The following is a 15,050-nucleotide window of genomic DNA, read 5'->3' on the forward strand; positions in this document are numbered from 1 at the left end:
GTTGCAGATATCGTAACATTTCCCCCTAAATATTTAATTCAGTATATAACCCCTAAGAACAGAGCCTTCTCCTACATAACCACAATATAGTTATCACACACATAATTTATCATTGATACACATTACTTCATCCATATTCACATTTCTCCATGTCTCAATAATGTATTTGATAGCATTTTGTTTTATTTTGATTTTTCTTTCTGTTTTCAATCTGGGATCCAATCAAGAATCATGCATTGTTGTATTTAGTTGTAATGCTTTCTTAGTCTGCTTTTTTTTTTTTTTTTTTTTTTTTTCTTTTTGCGGTATGCGGGCCTCTCACTGTTGTGGCCTCTCCTGTTGCGGAGCACAGGCTCCGGACGCGCAGGCCCAGCGGCCATGGCTCACGGGCCCAGCCGCTCCGCGGCATATGGGATCCTCCCAGACCGGGGCACGAACCCGCATCCCCTGCATCGGCAGGCGGACTCTCAACCACTGCGCCACCAGGGAGGCCCTCTTAGTCTGCTTTTATACAGAACTATTTCTTAGCCTTTTTTGGACATTCATGTCAGATATTTTTGAAGTGTAGGCCAATTTTGTAGAATATCCTCAGTTTGAGTTTGTCTTATTGCTTCATCATGATTAGATGCAGGTCAAACATTTTTGGCAGGATATTATGGAGATGACATAGTCTTTTCAGTTCAGCGGATCAGGGAGAACTTAATGTCAATTTGTAGTATTTTCATTAATTTTTAAAAGAAATTTTGCATTTTTAGTTGATAGTTCCCTTTTTATCCAAGAGTAGTTTGAGTTTGAAAAACTCCTGGCGAGAGAGGCTTTTTAATTTTTTTAAATTTCTCTTTTTATTGCATAGAAATCAGAGAATGTTATTTCCATATCTGCTTAATAGAATTTGATTATTTGTGATCTAATATCACTCTTTATGACTCTCCTGTGTATACTTAAGAAAATGGCTCATTCTCTGTTATCAGGGTAAAAATTTGATATCTGTCTGTAAGATTTGACGTTATTAAATCGTCCTCTATTTCCTTATTTTTTTGTCAGCTTGCTCTCTCTTAGAATGAGAATAGTGATACGTGAAAGTCTGTAATTATTAGTGGGTTTCTGTGTGTTTTTCTTTTTTTTTTTTTTTTTTTTTTATTTATTTATTTATTTTGATTTTGATGCTCTTTCCCTTTATTTTTATTTTATTTTTATTTTTTTATTTTGTTGTTGCTTTATAACAAATTTAATCAGTTATACATATACATATGTTTCCATATCCCCTCCCTTTTGCGTCTCCCTCCCACCCTCCCTATCCCACCCCTCCAGGCGGTCACAAAGTACCGAGCTGATCTCCCTGTGCTATGCGGCTGCTTCCCACTAGCTATCTACCTCACGTTTGGTAGTGTATATATGTCCATGCCGCTCTTTCACTTTGTCACAGCTTACCCTTCCCCCTCCCCATATCCTCAAGTCCATTCTCTAGTAGGTCTGTGTCTTTATTCCTGTCTTACCCCTATGTTCTTCATGACATTTTTTTTTCTTAAATTCCATATATATGTGTTAGCATACAGTATTTGTCTTTCTCTTTCTGACTTACTTCACTCTGTATGACAGACTCTAGGTCTATCCACCTCATTACAAATAGCTCAATTTCATTTCTTTTTATGGCTGAGTAATATTCCATTGTATATATGTGCCACATCTTCTTTATCCATTCATCCGATGATGGACACTTAGGTTGTTTCCATCTCCGGGCTATTGTAAATAGGGCTGCTATGAACATTTTGGTACATGTCTCTTTTTGAATTATGGTTTTCTCAGGGTATATGCCCAGTAGTGGGATTGCTGGGTCATATGGTAGTTCTATTTTTAGTTTTTTAAGGAACCTCCATACCGTTCTCCATAGCGGCTGTACCAATTCACATTCCCACCAGCAGTGCAAGAGTGTTCCCTTTTTTCCACACCCTCTCCAGCATTTATTGTTTCTAGATTTTTTGATGATGGCCATTCTGACTGGTGTGAGATGATATCTCATTGTAGTTTTGATTTGCATTTCTCTAATGAGTAAAGATGTTGAGCATCCTTTCATGTGTTTGTTGGCAGTCTGTATATCTTCTGTGGAGAAATGTCTATTTAGGTCTTCTGCCCATTTTTGGATTGGGTTGTTTGTTTTTTTGTTATTGAGCTGCATGAGCTGCTTATAAATTTTGGAGATTAATCCTTTGTCAGTTGCTTCATTTGCAAATATTTTCTCCCATTCTGAGGGTTGTCTTTTGGTCTTGTTTATGGTTTCCTTTGCTGTGCAAAAGCTTTTAAGTTTCATTAGGTCCCATGTGTTTATTTTTGTCTTTATTTCCATTTCTCTAGGAGGTGGGTCAAAAAGGATCTTGCTGTGATTTATGTCATAGAGTGTTCTGCCTATGTTTTCCTCTAAGAGTTTGATAGTGTCTGGCCTTATATTTAGGTCTTTAATCCATTTTGAGCTTATTTTTGTGTATGGTGTTAGGGAATGATCTAATCTCATACTTTTACATGTCCCTATCCAGTTTTCCCAGCACCACTTATTGAAGAGACTGTCCTTTCTCCACTGTACATTCCTGCCTCCTTTATCAAAGATAAGGTGACCATATGTCCGTGGGTTTAACTCTGGGCTTTCTATCCTGTTCCATTGATCTATCTTTCTGTTTTTGTGCCAGTACCATACTGTCTTGATTACTGTAGCTTTGTAGTATAGTCTGAAGTCAGGGAGCCTGATTCCTCCAGCTCCATTTTTCGTTCTCAAGATTGCTTTGGCTATTCGGGGTCTTTTGTGTTTCCATACAAATTGTGAAATTTTTTGTTCTAGTTCTGTGAAAAATGCCAGTGGTAGTTTGATAGGGATTGCATTGAACCTGTAGATTGCTTTGGGTAGTAGAGTCATTTTCACAATGTTGATTCTTCCAATCCAAGAACATGGTACATCTCTCCATCTATTTGTATCATCTTTAATTTCTTTCATCAGTGTCTTATAATTTTCTGCATACAGGTCTTTTGTCTCCTTAGGTAGGTTTATTCCTAGATATTTTATTCTTTTTGTTGCAATGGTAAATGGGAGTGTTTCCTTGATTTCACTTTCAGATTTTTCATCATCAGTATATAGGAATGCCAGAGATTTCTGTGCATTAATTTTGTATCCTGCAACTTTACCAAATTCATTGATTAACTCTAGTAGTTTTCTGGTAGCATCTTTAGGATTCTCTATGTATAGTATCATGTCATCTGCAAACAGTGACAGCTTTACTTCTTCTTTTCCAATTTGGATTCCTTTTATTTCCTTTTCTTCTCTGATTGCTGTGGCTAAAACTTCCAAAACTAGGTTGAATAAGAGTGGTGAGAGTGGGCAACCTTGTCTAGTTCCTGATCTTAGTGGAAATGGTTTCAGTTTTTCACCATTGAGGACGATGCTGGCTGTGGGTTTGTCATATATGGCCTTTATTATGTTGAGGAAAGTTCCCTCTATGCCTACTTTCTGCAGGGTTTTTATCATAAATGGGTGTTGAATTTTGTCGAAAGCTTTCTCTGCATCTATTGAGATGATCATATGGTTTTTCTCCTTCAATTTGTTAATATGGTGTATCACGTTGATTGATTTGCGTATATTGAAGAATCCTTGCATTCCTGGAATAAACCCCACTTGATCATGGTGTATGATCCTTTTAATGTGCTGTTGGATTCTGTTTGCTAGTATTTTGTTGAGGATTTTTGCATCTATGTTCATCAGTGATATTGGCCTGTAGTTTTCTTTCTTTGTGACATCCTTGCCTGGTTTTGGTATCAAGGTGATGGTGGCCTCGTAGAATGAGTTTGGGAGTGTTCCTCCCTCTGCTATATTTTGGAAGAGTTTCAGAAGGATAGGTGTTAGCTCTTCTCTAAATGCTTGATAGAATTCGCCTGTGAAGCCATCTGGTCCTGGGCTTTTGTTTGTTGGAAGATTTTTTATCACAGTTTCAATTTCAGTGCTTGTGATTGGTCTGTTCATATTTTCTATTTCTTCCTGATTCAGTCTTGGCAGGTTGTGCATTTCTAAGAATTTGTCCATTTCTTCCAGGTTGTCCATTTTATTGGCATAGAGTTGCTTATAGTAATCTCTCATGATCTTTTGTATTTCTGTAGTGTCAGTTGTTACTTCTCCTTTTTCATTTCTAATTCTATTGATTTGAGTCTTCTCCCTTTTTTTCTTGATGAGTCTGGCTAATGGTTTATCAATTTTGTTTATCTTCTCAAAGAACCAGCTTTTAGTTTTATTGATCTTTGCTATCGTTTCCTTCATTTCTTTTTCATTTATTTCTGATCTGATTTTTATGATTTCTTTCCTTCTGCTAACTTTGGGATGTTTTTGTTCTTCTTTCTCTAATTGCTTTAGGTGCAAGGTTAGGTTGTTTATTCGAGATGTTTCCTGTTTCTTAAGGTGGGATTGTATTGCTATAAACTTCCCTCTTAGAACTGCTTTTGCTGCATCCCATAGGTTTTGGGTCGTTGTGTCTCCATTGTCATTTGTTTCTAGGTATTTTTTAATTTCCTCTTTGATTTCTTCAGTGATCACTTCGTTATTAAGTAGTGTATTGTTTAGCCTCCATGTGTTTGTATTTTTTACAGCTCTTTTCCTGTAATTGATATCTAGTCTCATAGCATTGTGGTCGGAAAAGATACTTGATACAATTTCAATTTTCTTAAATTTACCAAGGCTTGATTTGTGACCCAAGATATGATCTATCCTGGAGAATGTTCCATGAGCACTTGAGAAAAATGTGTATTCTGTTGTTTTTGGATGGAATGTCCTATAAATATCAATTAAGTCCATCTTGTTTAATGTATCATTTAAAGCTTGTGTTTCCTTATTTATTTTCATTTTGGATGATCTGTCCATTGGTGAAAGTGGGGTGTTAAAGTCCCCTACTATGAGTGTGTTACTGTCGATTTCTCCTTTTATGGCTGTTAGTATTTGCCTTATGTATTGAGGTGCTCCTATGTTTGGTGCATAAATGTTTACAATTGTTATATCTTCTTCTTGGATCGATCCCTTGATCATTATGTAGTGTCCTTCTTTGTCTCTTCTAGTAGTCCTTATTTTAAAGTCTATTTTGTCTGATATGAGAATTGCTACTCCAGCTTTCTTTTGGTTTCCATTTGCATGGAATATCTTTTTCCATCCCCTTACTTTCAGTCTGTATGTGTCTCTAGGTCTGAAGTGGGTCTCTTGTAGACAGCATATAGATGGGTCTTGTTTTTGTATCCATTCAGCCACTCTGTGTCTTTTGGTGGGAGCATTTAGTCCATTTACATTTAAGGTAATTATCGATATGTATGTTCCTATTCCCATTTTCTTAATTGTTTTGGGTTCATTATTGTAGGTCTTTTACTTCTGTTGTGTTTCTTGCCTAGAGAAGTTCCTTTAGCATTTGTTGTAAAGCTGGTTTGGTGGTGCTGAACTCTCTCAGCTTTTGCTTGTCTGTAAACGTTTTAATTTCTCCATCAAATCTGAATGAGATCCTTGCTGGGTAGAGTAATCTTGGTTGCAGGTTTTTCTCCTTCATCACTTTAAGTATGTCCTGCCACTCCCTTCTGGCTTGTAGAGTTTCTGCTGAGAGATCAGCTGTTATCCTGATGGGGATTCCCTTGTGTGTTATTTGTTGTTTTTGCCTTGCTGCTTTTAATATGATTTCTTTGTGTTTAATTTTTGACAGTTTGATTAATATGTGTCTTGGCGTATTTCTCCTTGGATTTATTCTGTATGGGACTCTCTGTGCCTCCTGGACTTGATTAACTATTTCCTTTCCCATATTAGGGAAGTTTTCAACTATAATCTCTTCAAATATTTTCTCAGTCCCTTTCTTTTTCTCTTCTTCTTCTGGAACCCCTATAATTCGAATGTTGGTGCGTTTAATGTTGTCCCAGAGGTCTCTGAGACTGTCCTCTGTTCTTTTCATTCTTTTTTCTTTATTTTGCTCTGCAGCAGTTATTTCCACTATTTTATCTTCCACCTCACTTATCCGTTCTTCTGCCTCAGTTATTCTGCTATTGATCCCATCTAGAGTATTTTTTATTTCATGTATTGTGTTTTTAATCGATGCTTGATTCATCTTTAGTTCTTCTAGGTCCTTGTTAACTGTTTCTTGCATTTTGTCTATTCTATTTCCAAGATTTTGGATCTGGGAAATAGAATCTTGGATCATCTTTACCATCATTATTCTGAATTCTTTTTCAGGTAGAGTGCCTATTACCTCTTCATTTGTTAGGTCTGATGGGTTTTTATCTTGCTCCTTCTCCTGCTGTGTGTTTTTCTGTCTTCTCATTTTGCTTATGTTACTGTGTTTGGGGTCTCCTTTTTGCAGGCTGCAGGTTCGTAGTTCCTGTTGTTTTTGGTGTCTGTCCCCAGTGGCTAAGGTTGGTTTAGTGGGTTGTGTAGGCTTCCTGGTGGAGGGGACTAGTGCCTGTGTTCTGGTGGATGAGGCTGGATCTTGTCTTTCTGGTGGGCAGGTCCACGTCTGGTGGTGTGTTTTGGGGTGTCTGTGGACTTTTTATGATTTTAGGCCACCTCTCTGCTAATGGGTGGTGTTGTGTTCCTGTCTTGCTAGTTGTTTGGCTTAGGGTGTCCAGCACTGTAGCCTGCTGGTCGTTGAGTGAAGCTGGGTGCTGGTGTTGAGATGGAGATCTCTGGAAGATTTTCGCCGTTTGATATTATGTGGAGCTGGGAGGTCTCTTGTGGACCAGTGTCCTGAAGTTGGCTCTCCCACCTCAGAGGCACAGCACTGACTCCGGGCTCCTCAATTTGGGATGATGTGTTGTCTATTCATGTATTCCACAGATGCAGGGTACATCAAGTTGATTGTGGAGCTTTAATCCGCTGCTTCTGAGGCTGCTGGGAGAGGTTTCCCTTTCTCTTCTTTGTTCTCACAGCTCCTGGGTCTCAGCTTTGGATTTGGCCCCGCCTCTGCGTGTAGGTCGCCGGAGGGCGTCTGTTCTTCGCTCAGATAGGACAGGGTTAAAGGAGCAGCCTCTTCGGGGACTCTGGCTCACTCAGGCCGGGAGGGAGGGAGGGGCACGGAGTGCGGGGCGAGCCTGCAGCGGCAGAGGTCGGCGTGACGTTGCACCAGCCCGAGGCGCGCCGTGCGTTGTCCCAGGGAAGCCGCCCCTGGATCCCGGGACCCCGGCAGTGGCGGGCTGCACAGGCTCCCGGAAGGGCGGTGTGGGCAGTGACCTGCGCTCGCACACAGGCTTCTTGGCGGCGGCAGCAGCAGCCCCAGCGTCCCACGCCTGTCACTGGGCTCCGCGCTTTCAGTCGCGACTCGCGCCCGTCCGTGGAGCCCCTTTAAGCAGCGCTCTTAATCCCCTCTCCTCACGCACCAGGAAACCAAGAGGGAAGAAAAAGTCTCTTGCCTCTTCGGCAGCTCCAGAGTTTTCCCGGACTCCCTCCCGGCTAGCTGTGGCACATTAGCCCCCTTCAGGCTGAGTTCTCGCCGCCAGCCCCAGTCCTCTCCCTGCGCTCTGACCGAAGCCCGAGCCTCAGCTTCCAGCGCTGCGTGCCCCGGCGGGCGAGCAGACAAGCCTCTCGGGCTGGTGAGTGCCGCTCGGCACCGATCCTCTGTGTGCGGATCTCTCCGCTTTGCCCTACCCAGGTATGTGGGGAGTTTCTTGCCTTTTGGGAGGTCTGGGGTCTTCTGCCAGCGTTCAGTAGGTGTTCTGTAGGAGTTGTTCCACGTGTAGCTGTATTTCTGGTGTATCCGTGGGGAGGAAGGTGATCTCCGCGTCTTACTCTTCCGCCATCTTCTCTTCTGCCTTCTGTGTGTTTTTCTTTTCATCTCCCATAGTTTTTTTTTTTTTTTTTTTTTGCGGTATGCGGGCCTCTCACTGTTGTGGCCTCTCCCGTTGCGGAGCACAGGCTCCGGACGCGCAGGCTCAGCGGCCATGGCTCACGGGCCCAGCCGCTCCATGGCATGTGGGATCTTCCCGGACCGGGGTACAAACCCGTGTCCCCTGCATCGGCAGGCGGACTCTCAACCACTGCGCCACCAGGGAAGCCCTCCCATAGTTTTTGCTTTAAGAAGGTGGTTGTGTGATTTAGTGCATAAATATTAATAACTGTTGTATTTTCATTATACTGCTAATTCTAGATGTTATAAAATGTTTTATCTCTGACCTTCAGCTTGAATTTTCCTTGCCTGATATCAGGCCCATAACCCTTGATATCTTATTGTTTTAATTTGCTTTGTGTACTCTTTCTCATGTCTTTTTTTTTATTAACTTCTGATTTACTTTGTTTTAGGAAGATGTTTTATATACAGCATAGAGTTGTTTTTTGCTTTGTGAACCAATTTGAAATTTTAAAAAATATATCACTTAATCACATTCACATTTATTGGTATGACTTTTATATTTGGTCTTTTTTAAAATTAATTAATTTATTTACTTATGGCTGTGTCGGGTCTTCGTTGCTGTGTGTGGGCTTTCTCTAGTTGCAGCAAGTGGGTGCTACTCTTTGTTGCGGTGCGTGGGCTTCTCATTGTGGTGGCTTCTCTTGTGGAGCACGGGCTCTAGGTGTGTGGGCTTCAGTAGTTGTGGCACGTGGGCTCAGTAGTTGTGGCACGTGGGCTCTAGAGCACAGGCTCAGTAGTTGTGGCTCACGGGCTTAGCTGCTCTGAGTCATGTGGGATCTTCCCGGGCCGGGGCTCAAACCCATGTCCCCTGCATTGTCAGGCAGATTCTTAACCACTGAGCCACCAGGGAAGTCCCTATATTTTGTCCTTAATATCTTATTATTTTGTTATATTTACAGTTTCTTTATGGTCTGTTTTGTGTGTGTAGGGGTATGTGAGTGTGTTGAGTGTGTGCTTTTTGGTACTTCAGAAGGCTTTTATTTTTTGTTCTATTGTTTAACTTTATAGTAATATCTTTTATCATGTCCTTATTCTGCCTTTTCCATACTTAATTGTCTTCTCTTTTTAAAAGATATCTTTTGACTCCTACTTATTAAGTTATAATCAATGAACTTATTTTACTTTCTCTCATCTTTCTTCTTCCATTTTTAATATTTGCATTATTTCTGCTTTTTAAGATAGTATAACATTTACAAATCATTTTTCTAATCTTGTCCCCACTCTTAGTTTTAGGTCTTTAATTAAATATATTACATGCTTACTATCAGTCTTTTTACTGAAGTTTACCCACGCTTCTTCTTCTTCTTCTTCTTCTTATTTTTTTGGCGGTACACGGGCCTCTCACTGTTGTGGCCTCTCCCGTTGCGGAGCACAGGCTCCGGAAGCACAGGCTCAGCGGCCATGGCTCACGAGCCTAGCCGCTCCGTGGCATGTGGGATCTTCCCGGACCAGGGCACGAACCCGTGTCCCCTGCATCGGCAGGCGGACTCTCAACCACTGCGCCACCAGGGAAGCCCATAGCTAAGATTTATTATAGCAAAAAGAGGGTACAAAGCAAAATCAGCAAAGGGAAAAGGTGCATGGGTGAAGTCCAGAGGAAACCAGGCACAGGCTTTCCCAGTGAAGTATCATAAGATATGCCTAATTACTCTGTCAGTGAGTTGTCAGCGCATGTGGAATGTTGTCTACCAGGGAAGCTCATTAAAGATTCTTTGCCCAGGGGTTTTATTAGGAGCTTTCCATGGAAGCACCCTCTGCCTAGCATGTACCAAAATTCCAGACTCCCAGAAGGAAAGTTGATGTTCAGCATAAACCATATTGCTTGCACAAGCAGTTTAGGCCCAGTGAGCCATGCTTATGCGTTATGGTAGCAGGAACCTTCTTGTAATACAAGTTCCTAGAAGCCAGCCAAGGGCCAGCCTTGCAAGCAAATCTTTTCAAGGATAGCAGTTTAGGTCTGTTAACTCTTTTTTGCAATAGCTACCTAGCCAAATACTTTACTCATCTTACTAGGAAAAGTTGTTGGGGATCTAAAATAGGTCAACAATGTCATACCTAATATAATCAGTTTTCTTCTCTGCAAAACTCTGACAAACAATTAATAGTGATGAAAAATAAAATTATTTCTCTATAACATTCTCAGAAAATTATACTCAATGAAGGAAGATAGCACAATTCTTCTCAGTCATAAGCTTAAGATTTTAATCTTTTTAAACATTTTAGATTGAGGTAATCCAAATGTCAGTATGTTAACAGAAGTAACCTTTTCTTCCTTCATTAATTTTTGTTAATGGGCAGAGAAAATGACCATGTAAAGAATTATATATTCCCTCTTTTCTTTTAGCCTAAGAAAGCTGTCAAGGTAAAACCTCATCCACCTGTAGTTCCTCGACCTTCCAGTAGTTCCACCGCAGCTGCTCGCCACAGATTGTTAAGGGTTCTCCCCAACATTGGGCAGTCTTGTTTACCTTCTCCTGGGAACACATATCTGCCTGACTCAGCCAGCAATGCCATTTCAAGTTTGGCAGCTCTGCCCTCTGCTGATAGATCCATATCATCTATCGCTAGTGATTTTCTTAAGGAAGACGATGACTGGGAGAGTAACACACAGTCTCATTCCAATAGTGGCTTCAAACTACCACCTCAGATACCCGCTATGGAGTTTGAAAATGACAAAGAGCTTGCTGATTCTATTCTCCATCTTGGATCATCCCTACCTAGGCAGACAAAAAACTTTTCAGGAAATTTGTCATCTAATAATGAGGATGACACTGTTTTATCTCCAACTTCAGAAGAGTGTGTAACTGAAGAATCGCTTCTACCTGAAGTGGGTTCGTTTGCTTCCTTTACCGAAGGAATTGCTGATGAACAGAACAGTGGCTTAGAAGGCACACGGAAGGTAAATCCAGAATTCTCACTCACTAATGGTGATAAAGGGTTGAAAGCCACAGAGAAGCATCTTAAATATGTTGCAAGAGTGTTGAGTGGTGAATCAGTAGAAACTGCAGTTCTCGACCACCGTGAATTAAGTCCTCACAAGAATAGACTCTTATCACCTCTTCACTGTTCTGCACCAATGTCACTACATAACTCTCTGGTGAAACCACAGAGACAGTCCAAATGTTTTGAGTCTGGGAACCTCCAGTCTTCTGCTTCACAAAATGTGCTTCGGTCGCTGGACGTTCGAAATATAACTGATTCTTCTTTCTCTAGGACTCCTTGCTTTCGAGCTGTTAAAGTCGATTCACCTGGGAAAAGATCTGATATTATTTCTAAAGTTGAGGCTCGGGATATCACAGAAATGGCTAACAAGGCATCCAAAGAGCCTGTTGGTTGTGTAAATAATATAGGTTTTCTTGCTTCGCTGGCCCGGAGCGCAAGCAGAGACAGCTTGAAGAGCACACGTGGGGCAGGCAGGCTTCGAACCTCTGGAATTGGGCTGTTTACAAACCTCCAGCATTTTCAGGAAGAAAGCCTTAGGAAAAGTTCTCCCCGGTTAGAACCTACAGAATTTTTTTTAGTAAGTATTTGCCTTTCAATATGTTCTACTAGTTATCCATGTAGTGGTTCAACATATAGTTTGTTTTTTGTTTACACATTAAATAAAGAGGCCTAAGGTTGAATTCTTTTCATAACTTTCTCTTAAAATGTTTATCTAGTTTGTAGAAAATTTTTTTGACAGTTGAATTTTAAATAATGTTTTGGTCCTAAACTGAGAACTGTAATTTGAAAGTAGCTTTGTGTAAACAGTTTATCATGTGTTTTTAAATACTAAATATTTTTATTAATGTTTTTCCTCAATAAGAACTTTTATTTGAGCCATCGAATTTTACTTTCTTATAGATAAAGAGTAAGTACAATATTGATGGATGGGACAATCAGGTTCCAAGTTAATTTAATTAAAAACAGATTAAATAATTTTAAATGAAAGCTCAGCAGCATTTTTATAATAAAATATAATTATTTCATGTTTGGTGACCTTTCCTTCTATTTTCCATTAACTCACCTCTATAGATGTTTTGTGTTTTAATTGTAGTCTGCCCGTGGTATTGGAATGAATGGAAATAATACAGCAGCAGGGAAAAGAGTAGGTAAGCAACAGATAATTTTGAAAACAATATAAGGCTAATAATCATAGCATTATGCATACTATGAATTTGAATTTTCAAAGAGAAATGAGAACATTCTCTGTGGTATGTACAGAGTAAACTTTCCCTAAACTTTGTTCCACTTAAGAAAATGATTATGAGAACTGACTGTAGGACATATTTGAAGAATCAAATAAAAATTGAAATTGAGGTCTCTGTTGTCTGGGAAAAGATATGGTCTATGTGAAAAGCTAAGATGCATGAAAAATTAACATGTAGTTCACAACCCTCCTAGTCCCTCGCCACTCTAGAGCCATGCTGGGTGCTGGATGGGTTTTGAGGAAATACCCTAGAAAGGTGTTTCTTAAAGTCATGGTCCAATATCAAGGACAGTAGTAAGAGCTCCATTTGATGAACTGTTTTTTTCTGGATGAAAAAAGGGACAGTCTCTTTGACTAGCCCTTTCCAAGGCATAGTAGCAGAAATGACTATATTCTTAGCACTCACTTCTACCAATAACACCTTAAAGGTGCACTGGCCAGCCATTATTTCCTAAGAAGCCATTACTATCATCATTTTTTGTGTTTTAATACCCAGACTAGAGATGGGAACTCTAACAAAGATGTACCACCTTTGTAGCCCCAAAGTTCTAAAGAATACATTATATATTATGGTTGCCATGTTACTTTCATATCTTTAAAGAGATACCTAGGGTTTGTTTCCAGTACTGTATAAGGCCCAAGGTTCTAAAGTCTTAATATATCCACTTTTTAATTTTTTATTTTGATAAAACCCACATAACAAAATTTAGTATCTTAACCATTTTTAAGTGTACAATTGAACGACATTAAGTAATTAACATTTTTGGCCAACGAACACCACCATACATCTCCAGATCTCTTTTCATCTTGAAAAACAGAAACTCTGTACCCATTGAACATTAACTCCTCATTCCTCCCTCTCCCCAGGCCTTGGCTACCACTGTTCTATTTTCTGTCTCTATAATTTTAACTACTCTAAGTACCTCGTATAAGTGAAATCATTGTCTTTTCATGCCTGGCTTACTTAGCATAGTGTTCTCAAGGTTCATCTATGTTTTAGCATGTGTCAAAATTCCCATACTTTTTAAAGCTGAATAATATTCCATTGTATGTATATACAACATTCTGCTTACCTCTGCATCTATGGATGGAGACTTGTGTTGCTTCCACATTTTACCTGTTGTGAATAATGTTATTACAGACACGAGTATACAAATATCTCTTTGAGACTCTGATTGCAATTCTTTTGGGTATATATCCAGAAGTGGAATTGCTGATTCATATGGTAATTCTATTTTTAATTTTTTGAGGAACTGCCATACTGTTTTCCGTAGTAAGTGTACCATGTCACATTCCCACCAGCAGTGTACAAGGTTTCCAATTTTTCTACATTCTCACCAATACTTGGTATTTTCTGTTTTGTTTTGTTTTGTTTGATAGTGGGCATCCTAACAGGTGTGAGGTAGTATCTTATTGTGGTTTTGATTTGCATTTCCCTGATGATTAGTGAAGTTGAGTATCTCCTAATGTGCTTAACCATTTGCATATCTTCTTCAGAGAAATATGTGTTCAAATCGCTTGCCCATTTTTGAATTTGATTGTTTTTTGTTGTTGAGTTTTAGGTGACTCTATATATTGGATGTTAATTCCTTATATATGATTCGCAAATATTTTATCCCATTCTGTAGGTTGCCTTTTTACTTTGTTGATAATGTCTTGATGCACAATAGTTTTTAATTTTCATGAAGTTCAATTTGTCTATTTTTTCCTTTGTTGCCTGTGTCTGGTGTTGTGTTCAATAAATTGTTGCCATATCCAGTGACAGGAAGCTTTTCCCGTATATTTTACTTTAGGAGTTTTATAGTTTTAGGTCTTACATTAGGTCTTTCATACATTTGAACTAATGTTTATATATGGTGTAATGTAAGGGTCCAATGTTATTCTTTTCCATGTGGATATCCAGTTTTCGAGGCACCATTTGTTAAAAAGACTGTCCTTTTCCCCATCAAATGGTCTTGGCACCCTTGTCAAAATCATTTGATTATATATGTGAGGGTTTATTTCTGGGTTCTTTATTGTATTCCATTGACCTGTATGTCTGTATTTATGCCAGTACCACACTGTTTTGATTATTATAATGTATCTACTTTTAATGTTATAATTATTTTTCTTTGACACCTATTTAAATCTGTCCAGTCCTAACCCACAGCTCAGCCTCTTGGAAGTTTGTGTTGTACTTGTCCCATCTCTCTCAACTCTAATTCAGCCTACAGTGCTTTCTTCTCTTCTCGCTGCTCATCTGAAACTGCCATTGCTGAGGTCACCAAAGATCTACATAATTTCAAATCCAGTGGATACTTCTGTATCCTTATCTTACTTGATTGTTATGGCCTTCTTCTTGAAATAGTTTTTTTTTCTTTTCCTTTCTTTCTCCCTTTTTATCTTTTTTTATTCTGGGCTATTACATTTTTGTAGATTTTTGGTTTTGTTTGTTTTTGTTTTTTTTAAGCCTCAGTTTTCTTTTTAACTTGTTTTACCAGTCCCTCTGCTTGTCCCCAAGTGTATACTCTTCTGATTGATTTCATTTAGGTCAAGTCATCAGCTGCTACCTGCAGTGATGATTCTCCAAACTAGAGCTATGTAACTTGATGCTGTTTTATTTCATTAATAACTGTATCATTCTGAATTACCTAGAAGAGTCTGTGAAAGTTTTGGCATAAGTTTTGTTTAATTGACTTAATCAAGTTCCTCCATCGGCCTCTTTGCTTTTCACTGTAGGGTCTCCCTTGGAAATCTTATCCATCGTCATAGCTTTGGTTATCATTTTTAGGCAGATGATTACCAAACTTGCATCTTGAACACCATTTAATACTTTGTTTGCTGGCTTATTCTGTTGGGTGAATTTTTATAGATTATTGTGTTAGATCAAATATTAGGCCATATTTCCTAAATATTGGTCTAATTAGACCAATTAGACCAATATTTAGGAAATGCCAATCAAGTGAGTTAATCCAAATATCTTT

The 15,050-nt window shown here is 39.2% G+C and overlaps 1 protein-coding gene across 1 annotated transcript in view; it reads left to right on the forward strand.

Annotated features, from left to right (window-relative positions):
* The window catches only part of ZFAND4 (zinc finger AN1-type containing 4), an 80,224-nt gene that overhangs the window by 61,186 nt on the left and 3,988 nt on the right, over positions 1 to 15,050 (forward strand). The window contains exons 7-8 of the mRNA XM_082604768.1: positions 10,243 to 11,418; positions 11,935 to 11,989. Coding sequence (XP_082460894.1) covers positions 10,243 to 11,418; positions 11,935 to 11,989 — 1,231 coding nt within the window. The remainder of the gene's footprint in view (positions 1 to 10,242; positions 11,419 to 11,934; positions 11,990 to 15,050) is intronic.

The sequence above is a fragment of the Mesoplodon mirus genome (assembly GCF_964341445.2).
Source record: "Mesoplodon mirus genome assembly, chromosome: 2".
In the NCBI taxonomy this organism is placed as follows: Eukaryota; Metazoa; Chordata; class Mammalia; order Artiodactyla; family Ziphiidae; genus Mesoplodon; species Mesoplodon mirus.